A 27,918-nucleotide genomic window follows, 5' to 3' on the forward strand; every position below is an offset into this window, starting at 1 on the left:
ATTAATCCAGAAATCTCAATTCATTTATTTGAGAAACAAAATTACTTAAGATATTAAGACTTGTTTTCTGCAAAAAACATCAAAATTAAGTTTATGCTTAAAACAAGAACAGCTAACAGGGAACGTTCTCAGAACCTTCTGTCAAGGTTCTCTCAACGTTATGAATGAACGTTCTTCCAGTAACGTTAATAGAACGTTCATTCCGCGTTATCTTTAATTATGTTCTGAAAACATCAGCACAAAAACATTATTTTACATAGTTCATGGAACGGTTTAATTGGACGTTCGTCTAACGTTATTTAAATGTTGCTACTTGTTTCGTAACGTTCAGAGAACATTAAAAAGTAACGTTCACATAATGTTTGAAGAATGATACAATATAATGTTCACTTTATGTTCACATAACCAAGAAAAAAACGTTTGAAAATCTGGACGTTTTGAACATTCAGAAATAATGTTTTTATAACATTCATAGAGCATATTTTTGTTGGCTGGGATCTTTTTTTCCATTTAAATTAAGATTATTTTTCTGGCAAATATTCTTGTTTTAAGCACAAATTCACTTTTCAAATCCACATTCATTTTTCTTCTCCAGTAAATGTATCTTGATTTAAGAATGTTTAGGTGTTTGTGCTGAAAAACGAGACAGAAACACAGAGGAAGAACCTCAGTCTTGCGGTGTGTGTTTTGTATTCATCAGCAGCAACATTGGCCAAATGAAATGCAATAATTCATGCATTGATATTCATCATGTGACGGTAACGAAGCACCTGTAACTGCAGCTCAATGCGTTTGAGGATGGTTTGATTTCCAGAGCTCGTACTGCTGTTGTTTGAGGTCAGAAGAGGTCAAACACAAATATTGATCCGTCAGACTAATTAACTAGTGCAAACTCAGTAATGAGTGGCGTTCAGCAGCACACAAACAGATCATTAGACACAAACCTTCATTAACACACTCATTGGCGTGTTTGTGTGTGTAGTCGCAGAGAAACACAGCGTCCGTTCAGCTCTCGCAGATATTTGAGAGAAAGAACTTCAAAGAGCTGAAACTCGCTCCGCCGGGACTCGACTTTCTGTATTTTTATCATTCTTTTCTGTTTGTTCTGAATCTCTGTTTAAACACAACTGAAGGAATAACAGCGGCGCTGTTCAGGTTTGCTGTGATTCTTCGGCTCCCGGATGATTTGATGATGTTCTCCAGACTGTTCAGGATCTTGAGAATCTTCAGCGATGAAAGTCTTCACAGATCTGAGCGTTGTGTTGTTATAATTGCTGTGTTTTTTATGATCTGATTTCTCCTGAGAAGTTACTAAAAACCTCTTCCTCGTTTTAACACTGTCTCAATCTCCTCCTAGATTGCAGTGTTTTCCCATAATAACACTGTTCCTCCAGGATCATGTTCTGCAATATATCTATCAACTATTTTATTTTATTTTATTTATTTTATTTTATGCATTTGGCAGGTGCTTTTATCCATGTTTTTATTATTTTATTTTATTTTATTTTATTTTATTTTATTTTATTTTATTTTATTTTATTTTATTTTATTTATTTATGCATTTGGCAGATGCTTTTATTTTATTTTATTTTATTATTTATTTTATTTTATGCATTTGGCAGGTGCTTTTATCCATGTTTTTATTTTACTTTATTTTATTTATTTATTTATTTATTTATTTATTTATGCATTTGGCAGATGCTTTTATTTTATTTTATATTATTATTTATTTTATTTTATGCATTTGGCAGGTGCTTTTATCCATGTTTTTATTTTACTTTATTTTATTATTTTTATTTTTTTTTTTTTTATTTATGCATTTGGCAAGTACTTTTATCCATGTTTTTATTTTACTTTATTTACTTTATTTTATTTTATTTTATTTTATTTTATTTTATTTTATTTTATTTATTTTATTTATTTATTTTATTTTATTTTATTTTATTTTATTTTATTTTACTTTATTTTATTTTATTTTATGCATTTGGCAGGTGCTTTTATCCATGTTTTTATTTTACTTTACTTTACTTTATTTTATTTATTTATTTATTTATTTATTTATGCATTTGGCAGATGCTTTTATTTTATTATTTATTTTATTTTATGCATTTGGCAGGTGCTTTTATCCATGTTTTTATTTTACTTTATTTTATTTATTTATTTATTTATTTATTTATGCATTTGGCAGATGCTTTTATTTTATTTTATATTATTATTTATTTTATTTTATGCATTTGGCAAGTACTTTTATGCATGTTTTTATTTTACTTTATTTTAATATTTTATTTTATTTTATTTTATGCATTTGGCAGGTGCTTTTATCCATGTTTTTATTTAACTTTATTTTATTTTATTATTTTATTTAATGCATTTGGCAGATTATTTTATTTTATTTTATTTTATTTTATATTTTATTTTATTTTATTTTATTTTATTTTATTTTATTTTAATTTTATTTTATTTTATTTTATTTTATTTTATTTTATTTTATTTTATTTTATTTTATTTTATTTTATGCATTTGACAGGTGCTGTTATCCGAAGCAACTTATATTGCATTCAAGAAATACATTTTTTTTTTTTTTTTATGCAATGGATTTGGCAGATGTTTCTATCCAAAGCAACTTATATTGCATTCAAGATATACCTTTATTTTATTTTATTTTATTTTCTGCTGATGCTCCCATCATGCATTTGCAGTGCTTGTGAGTTTGAGGATGTTCCACATGCTTGTAGATCTAGAATCTCTGATTTAATTTTGCAGAGCGACCCACGGCGGGACGGTGTCCTCCTGCCCCGCGGGTCTGGGCTTTAGGGAAATGTGGGGCTTTGTTGTAATGCAATTTAAAATGATTTGATCACGGTTCATCATTATCCAATTCTGGCAGCCTAATAACAGCATGCTGCCTATTATGCCGAAGTGAGCCGCCCAAGGACAGGCTGGAGGGAAGAGACGGGATAACTCTGCATTTGCATATAGATTATGCGTGAATGCTAAACCTGCGCAGATTCCTCGCGTCCCTGTACGAGCTTCTGTCAGAATGGAGAAATCTCATAATTGGATGATGCCATGTTTTCTGTCAGGTCCTTTCTGAGAGAATGTGGCGGACAAACATGCCTGAAAATATTCCCTGCGGTCCTCGTGAGGATTATAGAAGGTCTTTTCCTGTCGTTCTCGTGACCCCATTAACAAAATGGAAAATGAATGGAACAGCCATGAGCATGAGTTAAAGAACCTATGGAATATCAATCATAAACTAAAATATGCATTCTCCTCTGTGGCATTTGCAGACTTATCCAGTAGCCTGCTGGCAATTTCTGCAATACAAATAATAACATCAACACAAGACTCAAAAAAGTCCTGCCATTATTTTATCACAGTTTTACCACTCTTTTACAAATCCCTTCCATAGTTTACAGTGTTTTCCCACATCATTGTTCCTCCAGGCTCATGCTTTTATTGTATATTTTATTTTATGCACTTGGCAGATGTTTGTATCCAAAGTGACTTCATTATGAAGTTCTCACTTTAACTTCAGAAGACTTTAAGCTTCGTCATGTTGAACCAATTAAAAACTCTCAGACTCTTGAGTCGAGACTCATCATTATTCTGCGGTGGATCTGAGCTGAAGATCGTGGACTTTGAAGCTTGAAACAGTCTGTGATTCTGTATGCAGGAAGGTTTGCTCAGCTGTATTCGGCTCGGCTGCTCGAATGAGAATCCAGTTCTCTCGAACGAGTCGGACGTGTTTCTGGTTCCTCTGAAAGACTGTGTCGTGATGAAGGCCTTTCCTCTGGTTATCTTACTCTGTTCTTACTTTGGTAAAAGTCAGGACACGTGTATCTTTCTGATTTCCCTCAGGCTCTTAAATGATTTAGGGCTTCATAGAGGATTGTTAAGGCTGTATGTTCTCATTCCTTCACTATTGAGCTTTAGAGGCCTTTGCCTTGGTGCATTTGCACTCGTTTCATTACATACAGAGGCTCTAACTGAATACAGAGTCTTCAGTGTTGATAATAAACACGTGAGACTCAAAGGTTCAGGATTCATTTCTGATGATCATGCTTGACAATTTTGGTGGGAATTTTGCTTTTGTGTCTGTCTTTTGTAGTTTATAGATTGTTGATGCAAAGCTCACAAATGAGCCAGTTCTCTGAATCAAAATGATTAGCGATTCCCTCTTGAACTCCATCAGTTTGAATCAATTCTCGTTCAGTTTGTCGGTGTGACCCACTTCACTGAAGTCGGTTAATGGGATAATAACTCTAGAGTGTCGTATCGTTTAAACAGTCATCTGTGAAATACAAAGCGATTATGTCAGAATTACCCCATCACTGATGGATTTGAGTCGATAGAAATACTCCATTTATTCAGCCGTTTGCTGACTCGCCGTTCTCTCGCGATTTTAAAGTGAAATGAGGCAGATTCATCTTTATATTGCAGCGTTTGAGCTCCCGTATTTCAGAGGTCTGGGCTTGTGAAGACGATATTATCCTGAAGTCTGTCTTTTAGGCGATTGTTTATTGATGATTTGCTGCAGGTGAACAGCAGCGCTTGACGATTCTCTCCAGCCCAACCAGCCTGATATTACAGACAGAAACTCATTCAGAAACTCACAACAGCCCTGTGACAGGTCAATAATATCCCACAGCTACTGATAAAGAATAATGCTTTATTTTAAACTGAAATTAAAGGGTTATTAGTTCACCCCAAAAACTCACCCTTGTGTTGATTTATGAAGATATTTTAATGAATCTGAGAGATTTCTGTCCATCTATTCACCCAAAACTCTGGCGCTAAATAAATATGTGAACGTAGCCTTTTAATCCAAGTCGTCTGCTGAGACACGATCGTTTTATATACTACAGATTCACAAATAAACACTGATCAGAGACACGCCACACATTTTCTCACAAAAAACATTGTGGAGCAAAGACTGAATCGACAACACGCCGACAGAAAACACAAAGCAAGTTACTTTTGATATGAATCAGAGTCTCAGCTTTCAAATTTTGTCAATTTTAGTACAAAATTGAACAATAAATACAGTTTTGGCGCTCTTTAATGTGGCGTGACAGATCACTGTAGCGCCTCAGTTCAAGCGTCACGTGAACCAATCAGTGTTCCTCTTTATTACAGCACCAAATAAACATGAATGAACATCAGAAGGTATGTTGAAAGATTCAGTATGGCTTACTGAAATGAATCATGTCTCATAATCGTTCAATCAGTGTTTCATCCGCGGAAAACAGCTTGTGAACAATGTCACGCAAAGCCATTAAATGACCATTGAGCATGTTAGCTAAGAAAAATGAACTCTAGAGAGGAGTATTTTGCTAAATATATGCACTATATTACATATTATATTTTTTTTACTCTTATAACATTAAAAAAAATAACATTATTATAAAGCACATTATATTAATTGTATAAGAATGAGTTAATTTTAACCTGTAATTCTAGCTGATAGGTTTCCCTTTATGTTTACAGCATTAGTTGAGGAAAATGAACATGTAGGCCTTACTGTACCTGATATTTATGAATGAATCAATATTAAATCAAGATCAGAATTGAATCGCAAGCTTATGAATCACATCACACCCCATCCATGATTCTCTCTCCAAGCCAAACTCCATTCCTTTTATAGAACTTTACTTGTAGAATGTTCTATAAAATGATATGATGATATTGCAACTTTGTTGCAAAACCATCTTTAACCAGCCTAAGGTGGTTAGCTGGTCTCCCAGCCTGATTAAACTGGTTGGACTGGTCTGTTTTGATGGTTTTTGGGCATTTCAGATCAGCACACCATCTTAGGCTGGTTTAAGCTGGCGCTTTTATGTACGGCACACATGCTGGAAAAACAACAACGACCTGTTTACTGCATGGTTGGGCAGGTTTACCGGCTATGCGTAACCAGACATCTGGCAAATAGTGTGTTCTATAAAATAAGTAATTGTAAATGCTGCACAACTTTGTTGAAAAACCATCTTTAACCAGCCTAAGGTGGTTAGCTGGTCTCCCAGCCTGATTAAACTGGTTGGACTGGTCTGTTTTGATGGTTTTGGGGCATATTTCAGACCAGCACACCATCTTAGGCTGGTTTAAGTTTGTGGTCAGAAACGATTCAGTTACTGGTAAACCATCAGTATGTTCTCATTTATGTTGTGTAAAATTAGTAGATTGTAAATGCCACACGACTTTGTTAAACAAAACAGCTTAAACTGGCCCAATCAGCAAACCATCTTAGACTGGATTAAGATATGTTTTTGTCAGTCTTGTGTTTTTAAACCATGTCTGTTTTAAAGTTTGAGATACTTAACCAGCTTTGTGTAACCAAACACCTGGTAACTAGTATGTTCTATGAAATGATATATGTCATCTTAAACCGGCCTAAGGTGGCTATCTGGTCTACTAGAATGATTAAACTGGTCTGTTTTGGTCTTAGGGCACTTTTGGGACCAGCATACCATCTTAGGCTGGTTTAAGTTGGGTTTTTGTCATTGAGTCTTGTGTCTGTACCTGTGTTTTAATGTTCATTGAGATACTTTCATTGTAAGTGTCAACAAAACAAAGCGCAAGGTACGAGTGTGAACAGTTGCCTGTGGAAATCAGATGATTCCTCTGAAGGCTTCAGTGTGAGAGTCACAACAGACGTTTGATTCTTCTCTGGAAGTTTGTCATGATTCCGTATGGTAATTCCTGATTGTGTGGAGACTCGCAGTGAGTCTAAACCTGTTCCCGCTGAGAGCGCTCGCATTAAACACGGCGAGTGAGATCCTCCAGGAGTGACATTTCCGTTCTGCCAGATTAATAATGGAAAAAGATTACAGACACCTCGAAGGGACAAACAAGACAAAACACAGGAAGGTTATTAAAAGAGCGACGACGCCGGTGACATGTCAAATAACGGCAGCACAAAGACAGCTGGGAACATATCAATATTTGATGGGCCTCCATCAAAGTGTGCAGTGAACAGCCTGGCACGCTTAACGCCGCGAACGCCTGACTCCACGCCGTCACGTGTGTGTGTGTGTGTGTTCGGCATATGGTGGCAACCGTAACCCGTTTTAATGAGCTGTGTTATGATGGCCTCCCATGGAGAATATGAGCGTGACTATTGATCTATGATTCAGGAGCTATAACATCTCTCTCACTGTCAGGAAAGACTGACAGAGGATTTGATCTGACAGACGGAGGAGATGATCGGAGACAATAACAGCAGGATGTGGTGGAATTACCTCCGTCAGCGCTTTTATGTACGGCACACATGCTGGAAAAACAACAACGACCTGTTTACTGCACGGTTGGGCAGGTTAACCGGCTATGCGTAACCAAACATCTGGCAAATAGTGTGTTCTATAAAATGAGTAATTGTAAATGCTGCACAACTTTGTTGAAAAACCATTTTAAACCAGCCTAATGTGGTTAGCTGGTCTGCCAAATAGGCTGGCCAGTTTTCATGTTTTTTGGGCACATTTAGGACCAGCAATTCATCTTAGACCAGTTTAATTTGTGTTTTTGTCATCAAGTCTTGTGTCTGTACCTGTAAACCATGTGACATTTAAATCTCTTTTTGGAACAAAAACAGCTGAAAGTTAAATCTTGTAACGGAACAAAACCGTCTGAAATTTAAAATTCGTAATGGAACAAAACCAACCGACATTTAAATCTTGTGACGGAATAAAAACGTACAGCATTTAAATCTCTTTAACGGAACAAAACTGACTGATATTTAAATTTTGTAACAGAACAAAAACATCTGGCATTTAAATCTCGTAATGGAACAAAAACATCCAATATTTAAATATCGTAGTGGCACAAAAAACATCCAACATTTAAATCTCATAATGGAACAAACATATCCAATATTTAAATCTCGTAATGGAACAAACATATCCGACATTTAAATCTTGTAACAGAACAAAAACATCCGACATTTAAATCTCGTAATGGAACAAACACATCCAATATTTAAATCTCGTAATGGAACAAACATATCCGACATTTAAATCTTGTAATGGAACAAAAACATCCAATATTTAAATCTCGTAATGGAACAAACATATCCGACATTTAAATATTGTAATGGAACAAACATATCCAACATTTAAATATCGTAATGGAACAAAAACATCCCATATTTAAATCTCGTAATGGAACAAACATATCCGACATTTAAATATCATAATGGAACAAAAACATCCAATATTTAAATATCGTAGTGGCACAAAAACATCCAATATTTAAATCTCATAATGGAACAAAAACATCCAATATTTAAATCTCATAATGGAACAAACACAGACAACATTTAAATCTCGTAATGGAACAAAAACATCCGACATTTAAATCTCGTAATAGAACAAACACAGACAACATTTAAATCTCGTAATGGAACAAAAACATCCGACATTTCAAACTCTAAATGGAACATAACTTACAATGGATGTCTTTAATGGAACAAAACTGACCGGTATTTAAATTTCATAACGAAAAAAACAACAACATTTAAATCTCGTAATGGAACAAAAACATCCGACATTTCAAACTCTAAATGGAACATAACTGACAATGGATGTCTTTAATGGAACAAAACTGACCGGTATTTAAATTTCATAACGAAAAAAACCAACATGTAAATCTCGTAATGGAACAAAAACTACAGACATTTAAATCTCTTAATGGACAAAACCGTCCAACATTTAAATCTCTTTAACAGAACAAGACTGACCGATATTTAAATTTCGTAATTTTGTAACTGAACTTAACAGAATGAAACCATCCAACATTTAAAACTCTTAACAGAACATAACTGACAATGGATGTATTTAATGGAACAAAATCGAAAGATATTTAAATCTTGTAATGGAACAAAAACGTCCCACATTTAAAACTGTTAACGGACAAAACCGACAATCATTTAAATGTATTTTAATGTTTACTGAGAGACCAGCTATGCAAACCCAAACATTTGGTAAAAATTCTTTTACATAAAATGATATGCTGATATTGTATATGCTGTTGAAAAACCAGCATGAGGTGGTTAGCTGGTCTACCAACATGATTAAACTTGTTAGACTGGTGTGTATTATGGTTTTTGGGTTCATTTGGGACCAGAAAACCATCTTAGACTAGTTTAAGTTGTGTTTATGTCATCAACAATGGTTTAATTACAAGTAAACTATTAGTATGGTCTCATATTTGTTGTGCTGAATGAAATGAGTAATTGTAAATGTGTCACAACTTTGTTGAAAAACCAGCTTCAACCAGACTAATGTGGTTAGCTGGTCAGGCCAAATAGTCTGGTCTGTTTTGATGTTCTTTGGGACCAGCAAATCATCTTAGACTGTGTGTTTGTTGTTGTTGTTGTTTCCTCAGTAAATAGTTCCAGTAAAACTGTCAGCATGTTCTCATCTGTGCTGTGTTCATTTCACAGCCTTTCACAAACCACGAAACAGAAATGTGTTTTCCGACATGAAAGCTCTGCACGTCTCCCCTCACAGAACCAGACGACAACATCTCCTTCTCTTTCTCTGCCGTTCCTCGTGCTCTATTTCTGCGCCTGAGGCGTTTGACCCGTTTTAATCTCACACCTCGTGAACAGATCCGAGCGGCGGAGGAAAACCTCCTAAAGCTGTCACTAACTAGCATGATAACGTGTTTGTTTCCATGTTCCCGTGGGGTTTCCACACGCTCTGAAATATAACCTCTATAAGAGCGCCGCATGCAAATGACCGCTGACGTCCACCAGAGCACCAGCAGCACAGAAGGTCAGGAGATCTGTGAGTGTGTTCATAAACTCCCAGCAGCCTCAGCAGGATTGATTGTTGTATTTTCAGTGTGATTCATCTGTACGCCTTGATCTGCCTGAGCGTTTCTAAGCTGAATTAGGACTGATTTAGATCAGTGCTTCTTAACTAGTTTTGCTTCAGGCTAAACACAGCATCTAAATGGTTTGTTGTTAAATAAAAAATGTCCTTAAAATCAACAGAACAAAACTGACGAACATTTAAATCTCGTAATGGTCAAAAACTGACCAATATTCAAATTTCGTAACTGAACAAAACCGTCCAACATTTTAATCTCTTTAACAGAACTCGTCTGAGAAAATCGTCTGACATTTAAATCTCTTAACAAAACAAAACTGACTGATACTTACATTTCTTAACAGAAAAAAATGTCCAACATTTTTAATCTCTTAACAGAACAAAAACATCCGACATTTAAATTTTGTAATGGAACAAAACGAACATTTTAAATCTCATAACGGAACAAAAACTACCGACATTTAAATCTCTAAACGAAACAATACTGTCTGACATTTAAATCTTTTAATGCAACAAAACTAACTGATATTCAAATTTTGTAACTGAACAAAAACAGCTGACATTTAAATCTCGTAACGGAACAAAACCGTCCAACATTTTAAATCTTGTAATGGAACAAAAAGTTCCGACACTTAAATCTTGTAACAAAACAAAATTGATCGATATTCAAATTTTGTAATGGAACAAAAACGTCCGACATTTAAATCTCATAACGGAACAAAAAATTCCAGCATTTAAATCTTGTAACAAAACAAAACTGATCGTTATTCAAATTTTGTAATGGAACAAAAACGTACAACATTTAAATCTCATAATGGAACAAAAACTTCCAACATTTAAATCTCGTAACAAAACAAAACTGATCGATATTCAAATTTTGAAACAACAAAAATGTCCAACATTTAAATCTCATAACGGTTCAAAAACATCTGACATTTAAATCTCGTAACGGAACAAAAACTTCTGACATTTAAATCACGTAACAAAACAAAACTGATCGTTATTCAAATTTTGTAATGGAACAAAAACGTCCAACATTTAAATCTCATAATGGAACAAAAACTTCCGACATTTAAATCATGTAACAAAACAAAACTGACCAATATTCAAATTTTGTAACAACAAAAACGTCCAACATTTAAATCTCATAACGGGAACAAAAACTTCTGACGTTTAAATCTCATAACGGAAGAAAACTGACCGATATTCAAATTTTGAAACAACACAAACGTCTGAATTTAAAATCTTGCAACGGAACAAAGCCATCCAACATTTTAAATTGTGTAATGGAACAAAAAGTTCCGACATTTAAATCTTGTAACAAAAAAAACTAATCTATATTTAAATTTTGTAATGGAACAAAAACGTCCAACATTTAAATCTCATAACGGTTCAAATGTTCTGACATTTAAATCTTGTAACAAAACAAAACTGATTGATATTCAAATTTTGTAACGGAACAAAAAACGTCCAACATTTAAATCTCATAACAGAACAAAAACTTCCGGCATTTAAATCTCGTAACGAAACAAAACTGATCGATATTCAAATTTTGTAATGGAACAAAAACGTCCAACATTTAAATGTCATAATGGAACAAAAACTTCTGACATTTAAATCTCATAACAGAACAAAAACTTCCGGCATTTAAATCTCGTAACGAAACAAAACTGATCGATATTCAAATTTTGTAATGGAACAAAAACGTCCAACATTTAAATCTCATAACAGAACAAAAACTTCCGACATTTAAATCATGTAACAAAACAAAACTGACTAATATTCAAATTTTGTAACAACAAAAACGTCCAACGTTTAAATCTCATAACGGAACAAAAACTTCTGACGTTTAATTCTCATAACGGAAGAAAACTGACCGATATTCAAATTTTGAAACAACAAAAACGTCTGAATTTAAACAAAAAGGAACAAAACCATCCAACATTTTAAATCTTGTAACGGAACAAAAACCTCCGACATTTAAATCTCTAAACAGAACAAAACCGCCTGACATTTAAATTTCTTAACGAAACAAAATTCTTAACGAAACAAAACCATCCAATATTTTAATATTGTAATGGAACAAAAAATGGCCAACATTTAATTCTCTTAACGAAACAAAACCGCCAGACATTTAAATCTCTTTAAAAGGCCAAAACCGACCAAAATTAAAATCTCGTAACAGAAAAAAGACTACCAACATTTAAATCTCTTAATGGAAGAAAACCGACTAACATTTAAATATCGTATCGGAACAAAACTGCATATATACAATATTAACTGCATGTATACAAATAAATTTAACAATATTTTGTTTTTATATTGTTTTGTTCAGGGTTTTTGAGGATGTCACATGACCTGTCCATGTGAGAGATTCATTTGCATCACAATGCACTGAGTAAAATATCATTTTTGAGATGCTTTTTGTGTAAGAGAGAGGCATGAAGAAAAATGCATCTCTGTCATGAATGACAATAGAGACGGAAATGAGACGCACAAAACAGCATTACAGCGAGAGCAGCTGATCCCAGATCAGTCATAACAGCGACCCCTGATCCCACAGCAGCAGATATATGAAGAACATCTGAGCTTCATTAACTCTCCTCTGCTCAATATTTTCATGAAAGGAAAGGAAATGAAATAATAAAACAGATAAATTGTATTGCAAAGTGATAAAAAAAGAGAAAATGTGAACAATACCTCCATAATAATAATAATAATGTTGTATAAGAATTAAAAGAAGCCTTCTTTGCAGTCACTCCTCTGACTCAGTGATAATAACTGCATATGAATGTCCAGATCATATTGATATTATCACAGAATCACTCTTCACTTTCCTTGCTTGGAGAAAAATCAATGAAAGTGGATGTTCAGCTCTTAATATTCTGCTGAACATCTGCCTTTGTGTTCAACAGAAGAAGGAAGTCATATGGGTTTAGAGCGACACAAGGGTGAGTCAATTTCATTTTCAGGGAAATTATTCCTTTAATGAGATTAATACAGTATATGACCCATCTGGATGATTCATCTATGTTCAGATAAGGGATTTTGGGGCTTTTATGGTCAGTAAAGAAGCATTAAAGTCTAATCATGTTTCATAGAGTATTGATGCTGATTTTGAGTTCAGACTGTTAGTGTTCAAAGATGAAATATACAGTCCAAATTGACATACTAAGTCATAATTATAACAAAAAGTAAAAAAAAAAAAATTAAAAAAAATAATTGACAACAAATTGTGATAAACTGAGTTATAAGTATAAGATAAAAAGTCGAAATTATGACATTCAAAGTCATAAGTGTGGAATAATAAATCATTATGAGAATAAAGGTAAAATTATGATATAAAAAGTAGAAATTATGAGATACGAAGTCATTATGACATAAAAATTGAAATTGACAAAAAAAATTATGATAAAAAATTTGAAGTTATGACATTATAAATTATAACAGTCATAATTATGAGATTAAAAATTTGAAGTTGACAAAAAGTCAAAACTATGAGATTAAAAAGTCAAAATTACAACATAAAAAGTAGAAATTATGACATACTAAGTCATAATTATGAGACTAAAAAGTTGAAATTATAAAATGAAATGTCGAAATTGACATACAATTCAAAATTAGAGTTGAAATTATAACACAAAATACTAATTATGAGATTAAAAATTTAAAGTTGACAAAAAGTAAAAACTATGAGATAAAAAAATCTAAATTATGACATTAAAAATAATTATGAGACAAAAGTTATAATAATAAAAAAGTTATATTATAACATGAAAGGTCAAAATTGACAAAAAAGTCAAAATTATGATTAAAAATGAGTCAAAATTATAACAAAATCAGAAAGTTATGAGATAAAAAGTCAAACTATGAGATGTCAAAATTGACAAATAAAAAAATGAAGTTATGACAGAAAATTGAAATTATAACCTACAAAATCATAATTGTGAGATTAAAAATTAGAAATCGACAAAAATTCAAAACTATGAGATAAAAAGTCAAATTATGACATTCAAAGTCATAATTATGAGATAAGAATATCATGTCAATTTAGACTTTTTAAATGGTATAATTTCAATTTAGCATGTCATAATTATGATTTACTAAAGCATGATTTTTCCTCTTATGAGACAGAAATAGAAAAGCCCTAGTTAGTGAGACTGAGTTTCATTTTCAGTTGTGAACATTAATACTCTTCGTCACGCTTGATGTTTACTGAGGTCACTTTGAGAGTGTAATTCTGGTAAATAAGTGAATTGGTTCACCTCAAGTCTTAGTAGATGTGGATGAGATCATTCTCTCACTTAGTGAAATGAGTTTAATCGTGTTGAGAGCAGCAGTCGCCGCCCGCAGCCAAACATTCTCAGTCCTGCTGCAGCCGCACTTCTGCCTCATTTACATGCTCTAGAAGTCAAATATCCAGAGGATTTCCTTCAGTCTTCGGGTGCTGCGTGAGTGTAGCACGCCGCAGGCTGGCTGTATTCAGGGCTGGATGTCTAAGAGCTGTTGTATCAGAGCATTTGAAATCAAAGGCAGGAGTGAGAGAGCATGCGCTGATGATTTCATCTGTAATGCTGGAACAACCTTCAACCCAGATTACACACACATTCTTCATCAGTGTTCTTTATAACACTGTTAGAATTCCCATGATGATCCCAGCACACCTGCATCTTCTCTGGGGAAACTGAACTAGTTCATGTCTCAGATCAAGCTCTGTCTGCTTCTCACGGTCCTGTTACACCTTGTTAGTACTTTTATTCAACCTTTTTCTTGAAAAATGGACTATCTGTTAGTATAGAAGCCTATTTCTGCCATGTATATGCTTTTGTTAATCAGAATTAGGATATAAAATCAAAATTATGATGAAAAGTCAAAAACACATAATTATGATATACTAAGTTGAAATTATGACTTGAAATATAATTATAACATTAAAAAGTCAAAATTGACGTTGAAATTGAAAAAAAAATGGCTATTGATAATTTCACATTTTTATCGCATAATTTTAACTTTTTAACCTCATAATTATGACTTAGTATGTCAGTTTCGATTAGTCAATTTCTACTTTTTAATCTCAAGTTATGAATTAGTATGACAATTATGACCTAGTATGTCAATTTCAACTTTTTTAATGTCACAAATATGACTTGCCATAATTGACATTTTATGTAATAATTTCCACTTTTTATATGTCATAATTATGACTTTGTTTGTCAGTTTCCACTTATGTCATAATTTTTACTGTCAAAATTTTCACTTTTTATTCAAAAAAACTTTTTATGTATAAAAGTCCCACCTTTACGTAACAATTTCCACTTTTGTCCTAATTTTCACTTTTTGTGTCATAATTTTGACTCATCATAATTATGACTATGTAATTTCCATTTTTACATTTTTTTTCCCCTTTTGTCATAATTATGACTTTATGTAATAATTTCCACGTTTACATAATATTTTTCAATTTTCTCATAATTTTCCTTTTTTGTCATATTTTCCACTTTTGTCATAATTACGACTTTATATAATCATTTTCACTTTTTAAGTTTTAATTTCCACTTTTTGTCCTAATTTTGACTTGTCATAATTATGACTTTATGTAATAATTTCCATGTTTACATAATATTTTTCAATTTTCTCATAATTTTCATTTTTTGTCATATTTTCCATTTTTGTCATAATTATGACTTTATATAATCATTTTGACTTTAAGTTTTAATTTCCATTTTCTGTTTATACGTAATAATTTCCACTTTTATATCCTAATTTTGACCTCATAATTATGACTTTATGTAATAATTTCCATGTTTACATAATATTTTTCAATTTTCTCATAATTTTCATTTTTTTGTCATATTTTCCACTTTTGTCATAATTATGACTTTATATAATCATTTCCACTTTTTAAGTTTTAATTTCCACTTTTTGTCCTAATTTTGACTTGTCATAATTATGACTTTATGTAATAATTTCCACTTTTAATGTCATGATTTTGACTGTACCAAAGCATGATTCTTTTTCTTATGTGTCAGAATTGTGCTTCCATACATTTGTGATGCACAGAAGAGAAAACAACAGGAGAAAATGATGACGGCTTCTTCCCTTTCGTATAAACTCTTGATTGAGAACAGCTGCTGAATTAGTGTATTAATCTGTGCTCAGAGCTTCACATAATAAAAATAGATGTTCCTCCGCTTGGCTTGATGAAGACATCAGCTCAGATAATCTGCCAAGATAATGTGGTGTCCGGCATCACGGAGACCCATTAATGCGCACTTCAATTAGCATATCAAAGATCATCTGCTCCATAAATATATGAAGTGACATCGCCAGACTCATTATACCGACCGGCCTATTAAAGACGCCTTTGCTGGGATTGGAGTCTCCCTTCAGAGCACATAATGAGAGGGAGTTTTGTCCGCTCAGGAGCCGCTAAAGGTTATCGATGAAGCGCCGTTGATGAACTGAACGGAGGATGAGGTGAGCGTTGAGTGGCGTTATCTGGGTGACATTTCTGCTGTCTGATCAGTGGATGCTGGTGACAAATGCCAGCGCTGTCACTGAATCGTTTTAATTACACCAATCCACACCAGCTGAATGAAGTAGAAATGAGCTTGATGGATGTGAATGGAGTAATAGTGCTGGGAACTAGAAGAATGAAGCCAAGGAAGTCATGTGTTTGAGCTTCTGAACAGGAACTACCAAATGGATTTGCGTTCAGATTATTATATTTCACCCCAAGATCGAATGAGAAAAAAAAAGCAGATTAATCTTATTTTTGGGCCAACAAGACTTTTTTTGCATTTGATTTTGTCATAACTTATAGTCTCAATACAGTAATTCAAAATCAAAACATTTTCCACACACCTTAAGCATGAATATCTGCTTAAAGTTTTGTTTGTCATCTTTTATGAGAACACTATCTAGGTTAATGCAAACATGAACTAAAACAGACAGAATTGTCTCTTTCTGGAAGAGCGAGCATGTGCTGCATTAACCACAGAGGTTTTGAAGAAAAGATTTATTCAGTGTCAAAATATCACAATGACCACACATTCACCTGGCCAAGAGAGACGACTACAGGTTATTCAAATAAGACTAAGAACACTGAGTCAGAACAAGTACAGAAATTTACAATTCAAATGTACAACCGTTACTCCAAACGAATAGAAATAAAACCAGATTGAGAAAAACTGAAACTGGTTCTGCATACAAACAAACTGCTGTGTGAAATGTTTCTGAAAAGCTTTTAAAATAGCTTATGGACAATAACTATATAGTCTGCTGAGCAGGACTAGATCATAAATAACTGATTAAAAAACCTTACAATTGTTTAGAAAGCATTCTAACCACAGGAAGTGTGTTTTTAGATTTACGCTGGTATGTTTGGTGTTCTGTTAACCAGCACCTCTCAAACAAATAACCCAAGCATGGATTCAACTCGACACTTCCCACTTTTAATTTCACATCAGGCAGAACTACATCACCAACAGGTTTCCTTTCTGAACTTTGATTACCAATAGACAGTTGCCGGTCAAATAATCAAAATTGGGCATTGAAACTTTTCTCAGTAACATTGGCTGGTTTAATATGGACTTTGGGAAGCGTGTATGTATGTCTGAGGTAGAGGTAGAGCTGGCCCGGTTATGAGTCCTCGAGAGCTGGTTTGGTGCAGAGAGTTGAAAAAACAAACAATACAAATCCTACAACATCTGAAAAACAGACTCAGCAAACTTGATTAAAGGCAGGAGATTGCACAATAATTCACATTTTGCTGAAATGTAAACATTATTTGAAAAATACTTCAAATCCTGTGAGGAATGATAAATAAATTAAACGTTATGGGAATAATTCACTTAAAAATAAATTCATTTATTCTCCCTCATGTTGTCCCAAACCTGAAAGTGGCCCATGTGATATACCAGGTTTTCAGTCATTGGTCAAATGTCATTGATGTCAAAGCTGATGTAATGCTTTTTTATGGAAAAGAGGAAAGGATACACTTTAATAATTCACCTTTTGTCTTCCATGTAAGAAAGTTACAAACGGACTTGGTGATGGAAAAAAAAAAAAATGAGATGAAAGAAAAAAAAATATATTTTTCAATGCATTTACATTCTCTTGTAAAAGTTTTGCATTACCCCAAGAAACATTGCATTCACTTGCAAAACATTAGCATTTTTTTGTGAGCAAACAAAGTGTTTCAGGGGAATGGAAAACTTCAAAAGTGAAGCAAATTTTGTTTTGTTTTTTGCAAAACACAGGCTAATGCAAAGTTCAAATTCAAAATGTTTAAAAAATGTTTTGGACGAAAGCAAAGCTTCAGTGAGTTAACGGGCTAATGTAAAATTCAAATAAAAAAATTAATTTTACTGGATGAAAGCAAAACTTTAGTGAGTTAACAGGCTAATGCAAAGATCAAATTCAAAATTTTGAAACATTTTATTGGATGAAAGGAAACATTTATTGAGTTAACAGGCTAATGTAAAGTTAAAATTCAAAATTAAAAAAATGTATTGGACGAAAGCAAAACATCAGTGAACAAACAGGCTAATGCTAAGTTAAAATTCAAAATTAAAAAAAGTTGGGGTGAAAGCAAAACTTTAGTGGGTTAATGGGCTAAACTTTAGTGAGTTAATGGGCTAACGTAAAGTTCAAATTCAAAATTTTGAAAAATCTTATTGGACGAAAGCAAAACTTTAGTGAATTAATGGGCTAAAGCAAAGTTCAAATTCAAAATTTTGAAAAATTTTATTGGACGAAAGCAAAACTTTAGTGAGTTAACGGGCTAAAGTAAAGTTCAAATTCAAAATTTTGAAAAATGTTATTGGATGAAAGCAAAACTTCTGTCAGTTAAAGGGTGAATGTAAAGTTCAAATTCAAAATTTTGAAAAATTTTATTGGACGAAAGCAAAACTTTAGTGAGTTAATGGGCTAACGTAAAGTTCAAATTCAAAATTTTGAAAAATTTTATTGGATGAAAGCAAAACTTCTGTCAGTTAAAGGGTGAATGCAAAGTTCAAATTCAAAATTTTGAAAAATTTTATTGGACGAAAGCAAAACTTTAGTGAGTTAATGGGCTAAAGTAAAGTTCAAATTCAAAATTTTGAAAAATTTTATTGGACAAAAGCAAAACTTTGGTGAGTTAATGGGCTAAAGTAAAGTTCAAATTCAAAATTTTGAAAAATTTTATTGGACGAAAGCAAAACTTTAGTGAGTTAATGGGCTAAAGTAAAGTTCAAATTCAAAGTTTTGAAAAATCTTATTGGACGAAAGCAAAACTTTAGTGAGTTAATGGGCTAAAGTAAAGTTCAAATTCAAAATTTTGAAAAAGTTTATTGGACGAAAGCAAAACTTTAGTGAGTTAACGGACTAAAGTAAAGTTCAAATTCAAAATTTTGAAAAATGTTATTGGATGAAAGCAAAACTTCTGTCAGTTAAAGAGTGAATGCAAAGTTCAAATTCAAAATTTTGAAAAATTTTATTGGACGAAAGCAAAACTTTAGTGAGTTAATGGGCTAACGTAAAGTTCAAATTCAAAATTTTGAAAAATTTTATTGGATGAAAGCAAAACTTCTGTCAGTTAAAGGGTGAATGCAAAGTTCAAATTCAAAATTTTGAAAAATTTTATTGGACAAAAGCAAAACTTTAGTGAGTTAATGGGCTAAAGTAAAGTTCAAATTCAAAAGTTTGAAAAATCTTATTGGACGAAAGCAAAACTTTAGTGAGTTAACGGACTAAAGTAAAGTTCAAATTCAAAATTTTGAAAATTCTTATTGGACGAAAGCAAAACTTTAGTGAGTTAATGGGCTAAAGTAAAGTTCAAATTCAAAATTTTGAAAAATTTTATTGGACGAAAGCAAAACTTTAGTGAGTTAACGGACTAAAGTAAAGTTCAAATTCAAAATTTTGAAAAATGTTATTGGATGAAAGCAAAACTTCTGTCAGTTAAAGGGTGAATGCAAAGTTCAAATTCAAAATTTTGAAAAATTTTATTGGACGAAAGCAAAACTTTAGTGAGTTAATGGGCTAACGTAAAGTTCAAATTCAAAATTTTGAAAAATTTTATTGGATGAAAGCAAAACTTCTGTCAGTTAAAGGGTGAATGCAAAGTTCAAATTCAAAATTTTGAAAAATTTTATTGGACAAAAGCAAAACTTTAGTGAGTTAATGGGCTAAAGTAAAGTTCAAATTCAAAAGTTTGAAAAATCTTATTGGACGAAAGCAAAACTTTAGTGAGTTAACGGACTAAAGTAAAGTTCAAATTCAAAATTTTGAAAAATGTTATTGGATGAAAGCAAAACTTCTGTCAGTTAAAGGGTGAATGCGAAAATGAAATTCAAAATGTTACATTATTTATTTATTTATTTATTTATTTATTTTTCCAATTTAATGGACAAGAACATGGACAAGAACATGAAAAATGTTCTTGGGCAAAAGCAAACATTTAGTAAGGAAATGAGTGAATGCAAATTCAAAATTTTAAAATGTTTGAAACTATTGTATTAACAAAAAAACACTGAAATAGTGTTTTTCATATTTTTTTCCATCATGTCCACTTAGAGGCTTAGAAAGTCACAGGTTTGGGTTGAATAAATCACTTAAGAGAGCAATTTTTGAGTGAAATATTCCCTTAGGTACCTTCCTTGAAATATTACAGTAACAAAAATTGTAAAAAATGCAATGAAACTTGTTTAATTGCTTAGAAAACATTAACAAAGTGTGAAAAATATTCTTCAGGTCTTTTCTCATAAAAATTGCCACATTGAACGAGGCAAGAGTAGATCGTACCACATGGGTAAATGGTAAAGTTTGACAGCTTGCGTGTGAATCTATACAGTTGTAACCGAGAGGAAGGCGTTGTGCACTTTGGATCCTTCTGGCGCTTTCTCCCCATGCGTCATCAACTCCTGAATCGTCATCCAGTTGTCCAGAATTTTCTTGTTGCGCTTCTTCATCATCTTGCGCTGGCTGAGTTCGATGATGCTCACCTCCTTGCGTCCCTCTCCGCTGCTGAGCGGATTCTCCCGCAGGCTTTCCAAGCGGCTCCGCTGCATGAACTCCCGCCGCCGCCGCTGCTCCTTGGCCCGCAGGAGATGCTGTTTGCGCTCCTCCTTGCTCCAGTAGCGTCCCATCTTCATCTCGCTCATGGCGTCATCATCGGTCGTCATACCGCCGCTGCGTTCCTCCTTGATTTTAAGGGCTCGCTCCCGGAGCAGACGATCTCGGACTGGCCGCTTGGTGATGTACCTGGTTCCATCGCTCCGGACTTTCACCTTCCACTCCATCTTGGGTTCGGAAGGCCGGGCGACCTGCGGACCACTCATGCCTAGCAGACCATGGGCGAACTCCACGGCCGACTGCTGCTGGACCAGGTGCACGTAGCTCTGGTACTGTCGCGTGTGGACGTCGGATGTTTTCGATAAGGCGGCGATCCGAGTCCTCAGGGATCCCTCATCCTCCGCAGGAGACTCCGAAGGGTTGCTGTGGTCGGGACTGCCGCTCCTGATGGATGAGCCGCGAAGGTTCTTCTGGTTGGTGAGACTGATCATCCTGTGCTCCGGCGATCGGTCCATCGCGAGCGGTGTGCTGCGTGAGCTCTCGGCCGTGTTGTACGCGCTCGAACTGTCTTTGTCCGACTTCTCCGGATGCTCGCTAATGTCCGCCAGCTTCTTCGGATGCCGCTGATGCGCCCGCATGATGTTCTGGCACTCCAGCTCAATGCTGCGCAGCTCCTCGTTGAGCAGCCGGAGCTCGTGTTCGACACCACTGCACTCGATGGTGCTGCTGCGCGTGTAGAAGAGGTCGTACTCGCCGCTGTTGCGGATCTGACACTTGAGCTCCAGCAGCTGCTGATATCGGTCTCCTTCGGGAGCGTCCTTCTCCAGACCGCGTTCGGACACCGAGCCGTCATGACTCTGACCGGCGGCGTCTCGCCGCTGACGCAGACACCGTGACAGTTTCTTCTGGATCTGAGCGAGGACGTTCTTCTCTGATCCATCCGGCGGACTGATCCTCTGGTGATTGTAGGAGCAGGACGCCGTGATGTTTTCTTCTGGAGCTCCTCTGGCCTGCAGGGGGATTTTGAGTGACAATTATTCAAGTGGAACCAGAATCTACTGAGACTTCATTAATGAGTTTTTGAGTTCATTTGGGAGACGGTAAGAATGGATTACAGCAATGCATGTTTATCTGCTTTTGTTTGAATGGTCAAACGTGCACATAAAGAACAAGAAACGATTCAGAATGTTCTTCTATCATTCTTTATTTACTAACACAAGCAATGCGCTGTGAAAATGATGCACTTACTCAGTATTTTTGTCTTGTTTTCCAGTAAGACTTAATAAGTCATTTTGCTTCTCTAGTAAATGTTTATATATTCTTAATACTGAGGAAGAACAATTTTTTTTTGCAGTGTGAACATTTTAAAAGAAAGTTTTCCAAAAGCTCAAACCCCATGAAGTATGAGCTGTTTTCTGGTTGTTCTCACCTTCTCTTTCTCCTCCCTGGCCGCTCTGTTCATCTCCTCCTCCTCTTCTCTCCTCTGTTCCTCCAGCATTTCCATCTTCAGCTCCTCTAAGAATTCGCTGTGTTCATCATCCAGCCACGGCTCCTCCTGAAACAGCAGAAACCGCCAGCAGGTGTGGGTGAATCTCAACAAACATCTGCAGACCATTAATTTCACTCCAAAATCTACATTATGCATAAAGTAAATGCATTGTGACATTCTGTGATGATATTTGTTTCTGTACAAGCCTGAAGTCAGTGATTTCAATCTCATCTAAACAAACCGAACATGATTTATAGTGAAGAAATGCACAACTCATTATCCTGAAGCACCAATCTGTCACTGTTACTATGGAAACGGGAATCTGAATTAACAGTATCACTCCCATGATGCACTGCGAATAATGTATTAAGTTTCTCAAAACTCTCAAACTACATATACTGTACATTTACCTGAATATTTGTTATAAGCTTCTCATACTTACAGAGACTTTAGTTCTATTGTTGTTTTTGATTCTTATTGTTGTTGATATATAAAATTCTTAAATCAAGATGCATTTACTTGAGAGGCAAAAAAATTAACTGAAAAAACTTAAAAAATTAACTGAAAATTATGCTTAAAACTATTGTTAGATTAAGAACAAATATCTGTCAATGGAGTCAGAAAAACTTCAAAAGGAAAAACAAGATTATTTTTCTGAACCCATTGGCGGAAATTTATTCTTGTTTTAAGCAAAAACTTAATTTTGATATGTTAATATCTTAAATTTTTCAGTAAACAACACTCAATATCTTCAGTCATTTCTGTTCTCCAGTAAATGTATCTTGATTTAAGAATGTTTAGATATTTGTGCTGGAAAACAAGACAGAAACACTGAGGAAGAACGTTATTTTTAGAATGATTTTCTGTACTATATAGCAAAACAATATATGAAAATTAAGCACATTTCACCCAGAAATTTCCATAGTACTGTAATGAAAATGTAAATTTTTTTGCCACACTGTAATATGAAAATCTATTAAAATTCCCTTGAAAAATGGTAATGGTCCCAAAAATAGGCTAAATAAATATTTCTTTCTTTTCCACTGAAATATGAGCTAACCATTTCTTCATTAAATTCACTCAGCTGTTCATTGTGTTTTACGTCTCTGATGTGAGAAACGCATTACATTTGTGTCACATTTTATGACGTCTACATCACACACATTATGGGAAGAAATGTTGTCTGCAGATCTTTGAAGGCGTCTGCGCTGCGTAATGAACCAGAGCGGTCAGCGGACGGACACAACAAACACAGCGAATGAGTGCCAAACATCATTCGTTCATCTGTATGGATGTGTTTAATTAGAGCCGTTAATGTTCTCACATGCTGTCTGGATTCTCGTGTAACCCGAGGACTGTCAGCAAGCTGTTCGTTTTTATTGGCTACTGTTTGGAAGTGGATGAAAATCGACCATGATGATGTGAATGTGCTGCACATCTGACCATCTGAATCACTCGAAGTCAAAGTAAATGTCAACGTTTTTGTGTTCTGTAGATGGAGGTTCGTGTGTGTGAGGACGGATATTATTAAACACAAATATGAGTGTGAATTGCAGGATGGTGTTACTCAAGTAAACTTAGTGCAAGTTGGACAGTGCAATTTGCAGGTAAGTCTTATAACTGTATGTGTGTATGTTTGTGTGTTCATACCTGCATTTCCGGCCTGGCGACCAGCAGAACAATATTCCTGCTTTCTTCATTAGTTAGAACAGCCACAGCTTCCTGTCTGTCCTGAACATCCTGCCCATTGATCTGTCAATCACACACATCAGCCAATGAGAAGCAGCATATAGTTTATTAGAAAAAATACACGGCAAAAAATGAAAATACATTTCCGCAGTGTTTCTGTTTTTCAGCACAAATATCTAAACATTCTTAAATCAAGATACATTTACTGGAGAAGAACAATGACCCTATTTCGTTCCCTCGATTTGATAAATCGTGCTCAAGATTTACTATTTAGTTCTCTCGATTTGCTAAATCATGCGCGCAATTTACTATTTCGTTCCCTCAATTTGCTAAATCGTTCGCGCGCAATTTACTATTTCGCTCCATCAATTTGCTAAATCGTGCGTGTGATTTACCATTTCGTTCCTCGATTTACTAAATCATGCGCGCAATTTACTATTTCGTTCCCTCGATTTGCTAAATCGTTCGCGCGCAATTTACTATTCCGTTCCCTCAATTTGCTAAATCGTTCGCGCGCAATTTACTATTTCGTTCCCTCGATTTGCTAAATCGTTAGCGCAATTTACTATTTCGTTCCCTCAATTTGCTAAATCGTTCGCGCGCAATTTACTATTTCGTTCCATCGATTTGCTAAATCGTTCGCGTGCAATTTACTATTTCGTTCCCTCGATTTGCTAAATCGTTAGCGCAATTTACTATTTCGTTCCCTCGATTTGCAAAATCGCTCGCGCGCAATTTACTATTTCGTTCCATCAATTTGCTAAATCGTTAGCGCAATTTACTATTTCGTTCCCTCGATTTGCTAAATCGTTTGCGCGCAATTTACTATTTCGTTCCATCAATTTGCTAAATCGTGTGCAAGATGTACTATTTCGTTCCCTCGATTTGCTAAATTGTTAGCGCAATTTACTATTTCGTTCCCTCAATTTGCTAAATCATGCTCAAGATTTAGTATTTCGTTCTCTCGATTTGCTAAATCATGCGCGCAATTTACTATTTTGTTCCCTCAATTTGCTAAATCGTGCACAAGATTTACTATTTCATTCCTCGATTTGCTAAATCGTGCGTGCAATTTAGTATTTCGTTCCCTCAATTTGCTAAATCATGCGCGCAATTTATTATTTCGTTCCCTCAATTTGCTAAATTGTGCGCAAGATTTACTATTTCGTCCCTCGATTTGCTAAATCATGCGCGCAATTTACTATTTTGTTCCCTCAATTTGCTAAATCGTGCGCAAGATTTACTATTTCGTTCCTCGATTTGCTAAATCGCGCGTGCGATTTACTATTTCGTCCCTCGATTTGCTAAATCTTTAGCGCAATTTACTATTTCGTTCCCTCGATTTGCTAAATCGTTAGCGCAATTTACTATTTCGTTCCCTCAATTTGCTAAATTGTGCGCAAGATTTACTATTTCGTCCCTCGATTTGCTAAATTGTGCGCGCAATTTACTATTTCATTCCCTCGATTTGCTAAATCGTTAGCGCAATTTACTATTTCGTTCCCTCGATTTGCTAAATCGTTAGCGCAATTTACTATTTCGTTCCCTCAATTTGCTAAATTGTGCGCAAGATTTACTATTTCGTCCCTCGATTTGCTAAATTGTGCGCAAGATTTACTATTTCGTCCCTCGATTTGCTAAATTGTGCGCATGCAAATAGTAAATTGCACACGTGATTTAGCCGACTATTTTTTTCTTGCATATCATGTGCGGGCCTCTGTAAAAATCTGTTAATGTGGTCAGAAAAATTATCTTTTCACTTTGAATTGTTTATTTTCTCCATTGGCAGATATTTGTTTTGTTTTAGGCTTAAACTCAGTACGTTTTGATGCATTTTTCATTAAACAAGACTTAATATCTTCAGTCATTTTGCTTCAGTAAATGTATCTTGATTTAAGAATGTTTAGATATTTGTGCTGGAAAACAAGACAGAAATACATCAGTTTTTGCAGTGCAACACACATGAACATCTCAACATCTCTCTCACTAGAATCTATTTAGTTTTTCGATTTCATTTGGTGCTGCAGAAACAGCACGATTCATCCTGAAGCTTGTGAGTTTGTGGATGGTTTTATTAGGAAACACCTCCAGCATGTTTTCCTGACAGACTGCAGCTAAAAATACGCCAGCAGATTCCATCAGAGTAATGACCCCGACAGGACCCCTGCTTTCCTTCAGGTCCTGTAGGAAGGTCTGTGAGTCGATCTTCCCCTCGGGTCTCATCAGAAGCTGGTTCTCCGCCGCGGGCCCGTTCCTCTGAGGTCTAATGTGCCGCTATTAAACATTAATGAGCCGCTGGGTGCGAGACAATAGCTGATGTGCAGAAACACAGGCGTTTAACGAGTCAAAGGTGAAGTTACCTGTAAAATACGGTCTCCTTCTCGGATTCGACCATCTCGGGCGGCGATGCTGTTCGGCTCGATCTGAGAACGAAAGCAAATTATTCAAATTAGCGATTGTCATTTGGAATTCTGCTCTGGATCATTTCAATCTGATTGGCTGATGCTTCAAGACTCTAGCCAATCCTGTGCTCATCTGTGATTGATTGATTGGTTTAGTGCCCACCCACTTTTTTTCTCATAGGTATTTTTAAAAGTCTTAATTTAAGACCAACCAGATAAAAATATTGGGGAAGAATATGTGTTCTCACCCAAACTCTCTGATTGGTGGAATTTTTGAACAGCATCATGGGTAATGTAGTTTTTCACCAGGAATTCTGCTGTTTAACACAAATCTTTACAAAATATATTTAAATAATGCAAACTGATGTCCTCAACATGCATTAACAATCTCGTATCTCACATATGGTCTGTTTTTAATGGTTTAAAAGTTCAAAATCAATTCCTTTATGGACAAAATGAATGGTATTTTTACTTCTGCTGCTCTCTATGGAGGCCGTTCTTAACAGCCAATCAATCAATGGCTGTCAGACCGTCCAATCACAGTGTCGAGTTTATCTGTCTTCATTAGATCACAAAATCCCTCCGGTTGAACGTGACTCTGTTACAGTTCTGAGACTGACACTAACTGAGGATTTATCATCGTGAACATCTACTAACTAATAAAATAAAGCGCATGAACGAATGCGAATCTCTCAGTGTGTTTCACTCGGATCTCATAATTCTGTTACAGCTTTTCTTTCTTTCCCGGTATAACGGCGCCGTTCATCACCGCCGCGCTGTAATATCGCTGATGCCACGGCTCTCTGCTCTTCAATTTTATGGAGTGGAGATTTTAATAAGCCTGTAAGCGCTGACGGATCTGTATTCAAACGCACACGCGGCCGCTGAGACCTGATGAATCTGAGACGACTTCTAATGAAGCCCAGAACTGAACACACATCAGCTCTATTCACAAACACACGGACAGGAAACTAAAGGACCAATCATAGATCTTACTCTGTATATATGTGTGTATATGCACGGGATAACATTTGTATAGATGTACACAGACACCAGGGCTAGTTGATTTTTACTATAGATTGTATTTTATTCAACATTTTATTTAAATTAAAGATAGCACTGTGACAACTTACCTCATATATGTGACAACATGCCCCAAGGTAGGGTGTTAAATACCTTGAATGCCTTCAATACCAGTGTAAATGTTCAAAAGTGTGTGTTCCTATAGTCAAAACTTCAAAGTTTGTGTCTATAAACAGAAACTGACTTCAATATTCACTGGAGTGAAGTGTGACAACTAGCCCCGGTGTCTCCTACACAGTATAAAAGGTAAATTAACTCAGAATTCGTGACATTTTTAAAGATGTTCAGGGTTTATAAACAGGGTTTATGTCGCTCTAATAAAGGCTTAACTCATCTGAATGGAAACTAATGACTAATTCATCACTTT

General features: G+C 34.8%; 1 protein-coding gene across 1 annotated transcript in view; it reads right to left on the bottom strand.

Annotated features, from left to right (window-relative positions):
• Positions 1–20,508: 20,508 nt before the first annotated feature.
• The window catches only part of LOC125247647 (PDZ domain-containing RING finger protein 4-like), a 36,661-nt gene continuing 29,251 nt past the window's right edge, over positions 20,509–27,918 (bottom strand). The window contains exons 5-8 of the mRNA XM_048159058.1: positions 26,427–26,489; positions 24,028–24,129; positions 22,318–22,443; positions 20,509–21,898 (exon numbers count right to left, since the gene is read on the bottom strand). Coding sequence (XP_048015015.1) covers positions 20,660–21,898; positions 22,318–22,443; positions 24,028–24,129; positions 26,427–26,489 — 1,530 coding nt within the window. The 3' untranslated portion in view covers positions 20,509–20,659. The remainder of the gene's footprint in view (positions 21,899–22,317; positions 22,444–24,027; positions 24,130–26,426; positions 26,490–27,918) is intronic.

Source organism: Megalobrama amblycephala, linkage group LG15 (genome assembly GCF_018812025.1).
Source record: "Megalobrama amblycephala isolate DHTTF-2021 linkage group LG15, ASM1881202v1, whole genome shotgun sequence".
NCBI lineage: Eukaryota > Metazoa > Chordata > Actinopteri > Cypriniformes > Xenocyprididae > Megalobrama > Megalobrama amblycephala.